This window comes from Lycium barbarum, chromosome 4 (genome assembly GCF_019175385.1).
Source record: "Lycium barbarum isolate Lr01 chromosome 4, ASM1917538v2, whole genome shotgun sequence".
Classification (NCBI taxonomy): domain Eukaryota; kingdom Viridiplantae; phylum Streptophyta; class Magnoliopsida; order Solanales; family Solanaceae; genus Lycium; species Lycium barbarum.
The window spans coordinates 8697085-8706633 of NC_083340.1; the positions used below are offsets into that span (position 1 = coordinate 8697085).

Genomic DNA, 9549 nt, shown 5'->3' on the forward strand with positions numbered 1-9549 from the left:
AATCAGCTCAATGAGTTATAATACGAGCCAATGTACTTGAGCTATAACAAATACGGTATCATAACCGCATACTCCATCGGTACAGTGGTGGAAAATCTTCAATGAGGATGTACGTTGAGTACATAAGAAGGGTGTATATGACGTCCATGACGGAGAAGGATCAACACAGAGAAGGACCGGCAGACTTATAGAAAATATTTGTAATGTTTTTATGCTTAATCAATAAGAATCACAGATCTTAGACATTGGATTAATGATTGCGAAATTAGTCAACTAGCTAGTTGTAGTCGTAAACGAGAAAATTCTTAATAATCACTTCGACATTGTATACGGGTAAAACCGAGGATACAGGCACGCTCGGTTTCCCGTTGTCATGGTTATGCTCGGTCACGATACGACCGTCTCACAGGGAATGAGGCTTCGAGCTCGGGCCGGGATGAGGCGATAAAGGAAGGGTGGTCGACTGCCATAAGGAGAATACCGAAATATCCGCCCTCAACCGGATAATTCAGCGTCGATCTCGGTAAACAGCTGTCACCAGATTTCTTTTCTTTATTTAGAATTGTACTAGGGGTGAAACTCCTCTACTATATAAAGAGGAGGTTCTCATCCATTAAAGGGGTTGGAAACAAAAAAGGGAGAAAGAGTTCATATTAAAAATAATAAGAATCCTTTGAAACCATTCCCACTTGTTCTTAAATTCATCTCTATTATTCACCTTGTAAGTACTCAACAGAGGGTGTCAACCTCGGTCTACGTACCCGAGGCCAGACATACTTAATAGTTGGTCAGATCTACTTCTTGATTTACTTATTGCCTTATCTTGCAATTTAATCCATAATTGAATTTAGCTATATATTTTTGGCATCACGAATAAATTTAATTGTTCTCCGTTTTAAGGTTAAACAGACATCTTTGCTTAAAAGTGCATTTTTTTTTTATCTTGACAAAATTTTGTGAAAGAATTAACTAAATAAAGGAATTTTCTCGTCGAAGGAATTAAAGATACCTCGAGGAATCTATCGGAAAAAGTAAGATATAAGGATATTCTCTCACCGAGAAATATCCTTTTTAATTTAATCTTAATAATTGATGCGTAGAATATACAGACACAACTTTTAATTTGTTTGCATGAGTTGTTCAACACGCATGAAAATTTTGTGTCCCGTAAAGGTTGCTTATCCTAAAAGGACCTAAAATTTGGCTACTTCTTGAATCTATTTTTAAGTAACAGTGATGAAAGAGATCGGAAATGAAAGGTCATGTTTTCTGTAGATACTGTAGCCTTGGTCCTAGAAGGAGATAGATATGGACGTTAGTTGAAAGGACGACAAATTTTTCATTATACATGAATTTATCTTTTTATCGATGTCACATGCTACAACAAGTAAAGATTATTTGATGGTGTAAAAATTATTTACACGGAGAAAATATATTACTTAAATAAAGTCAGAGTAAATATTTTTTTACACAATCAGGTATATCTACAAGTACGCCTCCTTAAAATATGAAATCTTGAAAATAAGATTACAATAAGTAAAGATGACCCTATGTTATTTATATTGACGGTGTCTATTGCTTAAACTCCATTAAAAAAAAAACACTTATTTTATTCTTCAAGTAACTAATTTTATTAATTAATAGATTTTTAAAACGATATGATATGTTTGTTAGAATATATACGACCGGCAATCAATCAACTGGAGTGCAATTAGTAAGAAACATGTGTGACATGCTAGTTGTAATTTATTTTCCAATGGCAACCTTTTTTATAAGGTCAAAGCACCCTGAAAAGAACCACTGTATTTAGCTCTCTTTTCTGTATATATTTTCTTCTCTTTCTTGAGCTGTCCAAATCTGGAATTCACATTTCCTGGATTTGTAAGTTTGTCTTTAGTCCTTTTAGTTCCAAAAGTTTGGCAAGTGCAACATTATGAGATTTCGCTTTCGCCCAAGTGCCTTTTCTCCATTGGTAAGTTATGAAAGTCGCGGTGGGTGGAAATTTGAAAAATATTATCAAAGAATGAGAGAAAAAAACGTGAAAATAGATCAATTGGACCTTTCACATTTGAATAGAAGAAAATAATTTTATAAAAATTTTACGTGTTAATTTAAGATTTATTATATGTAAAAGGAAATAATTATAAGAAAAATTTTAAATAAAATTTTATTTATAAAGTACTACAAAATCAATCAATTCTAATTATGGAACTACACTGATATGTTATTGTTGTTGAACAAACTCAATTAACCAAAAAAAAAAAAAAAAAAAAACACGGTAGTATTAATGTTAGTTTAAAATGATTACTTTTCAAGAAAAAGTAGAAACGTGATTTTCCCCATTGTTTGGATGCATTCTACCACTTTCCCTATCTTCACTTTTTGAATGCATGCCCACCGCAGAAAAGTTCTTAGGAGTTGATTAATCTTTTGACGTGCAATATTTATTTAAACGAAACAACTTTAGACTTTTGGGTTTTGCAATTTTAGCCTATTATTAGTTGCTAGAAACAAAATATCAAAAAGTTGCAAAATTCCTGGGCCAGACAAATAATTTGCTCTGCTCTTCAAGTACATGTAATGGATACTGCAATCCTCAAATTTTCATGCCCATCACCCATTTTTGAAAAGCTATATTTTACTCACAAGATACCCGGGAACTATACAATATCTTGTGATTATTGCACCAAATTGCATTGTCACTTTTATTTACAAGATCTAGAATTTTACTTTGCCACAATAATTTTATTTAATCAAGGTTGAAACATGCATGGTAACTGTGTATATGATTTTTTGTAATATCAACTTAAGTTGACCTATTATAGAGGTTATTACTTTATTTTTCATGTTGTCATATCAAACTTGATATAGAGAATTACTTATTGTTATAGGTCAAGTTTACAAAACTTGAACTCTTGCTTGATATGTTTCACAGTTTCAAGTTGTTTTGGTGGTGCTAAGTGTTTTTCCGGAAGTATATTCTTTAGAAATACGTCTTCTTGGATGGGATCATTTAGTATTTTGTTACTTTGATCCAAGAAAAACGATACTACAAAAAACGAGACATTTTACCTTTATCACTTACATATATCAATACATACTCTATATCTTTTTTTAAAAAACTTTTTATTTTATTTTATTACATAGGGGAAGGGGATTACAACGTGGGGATTCAAACCCTCACCAACAAGGTGAAAATTCAAGTAGTCAACCAATTGAGCTACTAAATTCCTTAATACATACTCTATATCACTTTCTTTATTGTAATTTCTAAGATGGTTAATTTGATTTCTTAATTAAACAAAAAGTGAAATCCCTTTTTACATGGGACTAGCTGGGCACTTTTTAAATTTCCCCTTTTGAATTCATGGGTACAAGCATTTTGAAGTTCACTGTCATTCATTTAGTGTATCATTTGAAGCTAGGGACCACGAAATTTCCTCCCAAAAAAAACCAAAAGAAAAGGAAAAAAAAAAAAACATTCATGTGGACTTACCACTCCCCTGATAATGGACCTATGTAAATAAAACAAAATAAAAATAAGGCATTAATTAATATAATAAAAGAAGCCAAAGGAGAGACCCCAAACCAACGGCTATAAAAGGGTAATGGAATCAATTGAATCTTACCATAGTCTTGGATACCTTCTATCTCTTAATATCTCTACCTTTCTTCCTCATAGTACTTCACATATATCAATTAATCAAAAAAAGAAAGAAGCTAAAATGGCACTTCCTGTGACACAACAAGAAACAAAAACTCTTCCAGATGCCTGGGATTACAAAGGCCGACCAGCTGTTCGATCCTCGTCCGGCGGTTGGTCTAGCTCCGCCATGATTTTAGGTAACTTTCCATATTTGAACTTGTCATTGTTGGATTTAGAAACGGATCTAAGACAAGTTCTATGAGTTCAACTGAACTCATTCGTACTTTAGGCTAAAAAATATATACATATTACTTATTTTATTATTTACTATATATAGGGATTGAGGCGGTGGAGAGGCTAGCGACATTAGGTATTGCTGTAAACCTGGTGACATATTTGACTGGGACCATGCATTTAGGAAATGCTAGCTCGGCCAACAACGTGACAAATTTTCTTGGAACTTCATTTATGCTCACTTTGCTTGGTGGTTTTGTAGCAGACACTTTTCTTGGACGGTTCGTGAATTTCTATTTACCTTAAAATTTGGAAATTATATGAAACTTATCTGTCACTAACATCTTTTATTGCTCTTTACTTTTAATTATTTTTCAGGTATCTTACTATTGGCATCTTTACTACTATTCAAGCCATGGTACGTGCCAATTTTTCGAATCTTGATTGGAAATAACTTAATAGAAATATCTTTCTCAAAGTTTCTTTTTCAACTTTGAGTGCCATCATGTTGGAGTTGGACTAACTTGGTCATCAAATCAACCTATTCCCTTCCTTCATACGTGAGATTGATGCATGAACACTAAACATTTTTCAGAATATTTGACGAGGAGAATAGAAAGAGTAAGAATATTGACATCCATGAAGGGATTAAAGAATCTAAATATAAATGCTGTGAAGAGGAAAATCGATCAAAAAGGGAATTAAGATGAAGAAAAATCTAATGCCACTTGGTTTAAATTAACCCTTTGTTAAATGATGAATGAAATGGAGCAATTAGCATGGGCGTTGAATCATGATTCATGAATGGTTGATTATGAAATGAAAAAGTGGAAAAAGAGAAGGAAGAAGAAGAGAAAAAGACATAGAATATACCATTACTAGCTGGATTTTTTAAAAGATAAAAAGAAAAGATTCTGTTTCATTTCTCTCTCTTCAAAAAAAATTACTACTCCATAATTATGGATCAATAATGTAATAAATCACATAATTCTTCATGACAAGTCTGACATGATAATAGGTTAAATTGCACTGATAGCAAATACAGTACTAATTCATTTACTTGTTATCATGATGAATTATAGGGTGTTACAATCTTGACAATCTCCACTATAATCCCAAGCCTTCGACCACCAAAGTGCGAGCCAGGGAGTTCAACATGCATCCCTGCAAGTGGCAAACAACTTATGGTCCTATACGCCGCCTTATACATGACGGCGCTCGGGACGGGCGGGTTGAAATCCAGCGTGTCCGGGTTCGGGTCAGACCAATTCGACGAAACGGACAAAAAAGAAAGAGGACAAATGACAAAATTCTTCAACTGGTTCTTTTTCTTCATCAATGTTGGAGCACTTGCTGCAGTGACAATATTAGTGTACATTCAAGATAATTTGGGAAGAGAATGGGGTTATGGAATTTGTGCTTGTGCTATTGTTATTGGTTTGGTGATTTTTCTATCAGGCACGAGGAAATATCGTTTCAAGAAACTTGTAGGGAGTCCGTTGACACAAATTGCTTCGGTTTTTGTGGCTGCTTTGAGGAAAAGGCATATGGAATTGCCTTCTGATTCTTCACTTCTTTTCAATATTGATGATATTCCTGGGGATGGTAACAAGAAAGCCAAGCAGAGGTTGCCTCACAGCAAAGAGTACCGGTGAGTTTTTTGTTTTTTCCCGACTTTTTTCTATAAGTTATATACATCATTAGTGTAAAAACAATTATACTAGCTATAAGGTCACCTAAAGGCCATTTGATAGTTTAGAAATATTTTGTATTGGTGAATTATATAACTTGAACTCATCTATTATTGTGAATATTTGTGTTCTAGCTCCTTTTATTTCATTTCCATTTGAGACTTAAAACAAGAAAAAAATTACTTATTTAACTTTTTATTTCTTTGGAATTAAAAACCAATTTATCATATCTCCCCTAAGTTTATTAGTAAAAAAAAAATGGACTTTAGAGTAGTTTCTCTATAGCATTCTAGAATTGTGGTTGGAAATAATAGGATTCCTTTGTGAGGTCATGGGTTCTAAACTTGAGAATGAAAAAATTCCAGTAGGGTGTGTTACTCCCTGAGTCCTGGGAATGAAAACAATTCGTATTAATCGGGGCTCCAAAGCGAATAACAAACACTGAATAGGCAACCAAAAAGATAATAGGCAAAAGTTCATCAAATTTCAGATACTAGTTTAATCCTTCTATTGAGTCGCACTTCATGAGTTCAATACATCTTTAGAAAGAGAAATTGTGCTCGGTTAAGCATGTGCAGTGTCCTGATTTTTTAGATCGAGGAAGAAAGACGCCAACAATTGGAAAATGAAGTTTTTATGTGCAAGTTATCATCATTTCTGGTTGGCTTTGATTATTCCTTGCACTATCTGCATTATTATTTGAAGTGCTTTGAACTTATCCCCATGGTAGGCCAAATCTTTGATGGCTAACAACCATAAACCAATTAATCACCACATCTCCAATCAAATCCAAAAAAATATTTCCATTTTGTCGAAATGTTTTACGATATGGCCAACTATTTAAGACTTTTTGTAATATTTTCCAAGTTGACTTATAATATATAATTGAATATACAGCAGTCTACATTAAACCCTCCCCCACCACCCAAGGAATTTGGAGTAGACACTCTCTTACTCTTAATTATTCTTTTTTTAATATGTGGAAAGTGTAACCTTCCCTGCTTATTGCCTATAGAGTTGTGGTCTTTGATTATATTGATTATTTTTTATATATACAAACACGAGCGCACTTCTAATGAGTCTGGCGTCGGCACAAAATGGACTAAAATTTTCAAAAGGGGTTGTGGAATCTGTTATAGACCAAAAGGGGTTAATCGTGCAGCAGTGCACGATTTACTCCCAATACGCCTCCTCAAATGCTTTTTTTTTCTTTTCATGATATATATATATATATATATATATATATATATTTGTCTTACAATTGATCAAAATGCGGTAATCATACACCTTTTAAAAACAAAAAAAAGGGTAATATTCTATCACTAGTTTTTCCTTGATAGCGATTTCTCCTGGCAGTAAATTTTGAAACTTCTTGCCATTCCATGTTCATGCATGTTTCAAATTGAGAAAAGGGCAAAGAAAAATAAAGGTTTTATAGTGCTATCTTTTTTCCTCCCTTTCTATTATGATCTCATGTTCCCTAGTTATTGCACTGATTTGTTCAATACAAGTGGTCATAGAGAAAATGTCTTTTAATTTATTCATTTATTTGTTGGGGGGTGGGGTGAGGGGGGTGTGGGTGGGGGAAGGGGGAAATATCAAGAGAAACGGATAAACTTCGGAACTTCAAGGCGGTTTAATTATAGTATTTCTCTCGTACAAAGACAACGTTCATATGTCAGATAAAATTACATAAATATAGTATTTTCTCATCTCAAGTAGAAACAAAATGTTTTCTATTTTTATTTTAGATGAAGATGCAGTGAACACTATGGTCTTTAAGAATTAATTAAAAGAAAACCAAGATCACGAGAGACTCTCAGCCAGTCTGTCACCCAATCGATCTTCACGCCCCCTGCCTATCTGCCCATACAACTTGTCAAATGTTAAATCTAACAAACATAAGTAGTAGTATAAAGAAAAAGAAGTGGAGAACAATAATAGCAACAGCTTCGAGCTTTTTTTTCCAAAAGTTTTTAACAATAATGTCCATATTGAAAACAAATGCATCACTAAATTCCAATTATATAGTGGGTCAATAATTTGACCATGGATTTTGTTTTTATTCTCTGCAGTTTCTTGGACAAGGCAGCCATAAAGGTAAATGACCCTGAATCTGCTGGATTTACCGTGGTGAACAAGTGGAACTTATCAACTTTAACCGATGTTGAAGAGGTAAAATTGGTAGTCCGAATGTTACCAACATGGGCCACGACCATTATGTTCTGGACTGTCTATGCACAAATGACAACATTCTCCGTGTCACAAGCTACAACCATGGACCGTCACATCGGAAAATTCGAAATCCCTCCAGCCTCATTGACACTTTTCTTTGTCGGAAGCATCCTCTTAACGTGCGTATTTTATGACCGAGTCGTCGTGCCGATCGCACGACGTGTCCTCAACAACCCCCAAGGGCTAAGCCCGCTGCAACGTATTGCAGTTGGCTTAGTCCTTTCGATTATAGCCATGATTGCGGCTGCGTTAACCGAAGTGAAGAGATTGAACGTGGCACATTTGCATGGATTGACCAATAATGCGAATGCCATGGTACCCTTGAGTGTGTTTTGGCTAGTCCCGCAATTCTTGCTAGTGGGGGCAGGTGAAGCATTTACTTATATTGGACAACTTGATTTCTTCTTAAGGGAGTGTCCAAAAGGGATGAAGACTATGAGCACGGGGTTGTTTTTGAGTACACTTTCACTAGGATTTTTCTTTAGTTCAATTTTGGTGACAATTGTGCACAAAGTGACAGGGAACAAACCATGGCTAGCTGATAATTTGAACCAAGGAAGGCTATATGATTTCTATTGGCTATTGGCAACATTGAGTGTGTTGAATTTGATGATTTTCTTGTTTTTCTCAAGACGGTACGTGTACAAGGAGAAGAGGCTTGCTGAAGTTGGAATTGAAATGGAGGATTCAGAACCAGCTTGCCACTAAGGCAATTATCTTCATTAAGGCAAATTAGTTTTTTTCTTTTTTGACTCTTTAACTTTATTGGAATTAAGGTTACGTGTATGGTAACCTAGTTGCATATGTACAAAGAATGGGAAAGAGCCTAGTTGATGAAAAGTTGTAGAGCTCTTTCCTATGTTACTTTCTCCTCTGTATCTGTAGAATAACTAAAATAATATAAATCAAATGCAATCGTAAGAGCCAACTTCCCAGAGAAATCAACTATTGTTATCTTATTATTTTTTCCATTTTATTTAATCCATTTATCTTTTGCTTTTCCGTCTGATAATCAAACTATTCAACCTTATTATTATTTTGTTTTACTTTTTTAGTATCAAATGAGAAGAAAAAGTTAGAACTTGGAAACAAGACAAAGCTTAATTACATTTATAAGAAACATTACAGATGTTTTGTATATATGATTAATTGTGCTCAAATTCAATTTTGCACGAGCGGCGCGGCACTCATATTGTCACATGCAATTTTGGCTAATCGATCAAGAAGATGCAATAATATGGAGAACATGAATTTAAATTTCTATTAGAAAAAGTACAGGACCGACTAAATCATGGAGTTAATTAATTCTGGTTGGTCCATTTCCCAACTAAATTTTCTTCAATCAGCTCGAGTGCCCAATCATGATTCACGTGCCCGTCTTTTCCAGCTACAATTTTTCTTTCTGTGTTTTGTTATATATATCTGAACATAACCACATCTTAAACCATTTAGAATTACATAATAATTTTAAAAAATTAAAATAACAAGTAATCTGTATATCCCAAATCGCTAGCGTCCAATCAAAATAAGTGTCTACACTAATACCGATACCGTGTTCATTTGAACCAAATACTTTTAGAGTGGAGCATGATATCTATTAAAATTGAAAAATGTAATAGGTATAGTTGAATAATTTGTAGAATATTGCGAGTTCAATGTTAAGAACCTTAATGATTGAATCTATAAAGCTTGAATTCTAAATTCGCTCTGCATCGACGTCATATCCATTTTCAAAAAATTTAG

The 9549-nt window shown here is 33.9% G+C and overlaps 1 protein-coding gene across 1 annotated transcript; it reads left to right on the forward strand.

Annotated features, from left to right (window-relative positions):
* The first annotated feature begins 3621 nt into the window (after positions 1-3621).
* LOC132635097 (protein NRT1/ PTR FAMILY 6.3-like) lies at positions 3622-8747 on the forward strand. Its single transcript, XM_060351325.1, has 5 exons — positions 3622-3843; positions 3984-4161; positions 4259-4298; positions 4963-5531; positions 7647-8747. Exons 1-5 carry the CDS (start codon positions 3726-3728, stop codon positions 8512-8514), a joined length of 1773 nt encoding a protein of 590 aa, XP_060207308.1. The 5' UTR covers positions 3622-3725; the 3' UTR covers positions 8515-8747.
* The last annotated feature ends 802 nt before the right edge of the window (positions 8748-9549 follow it).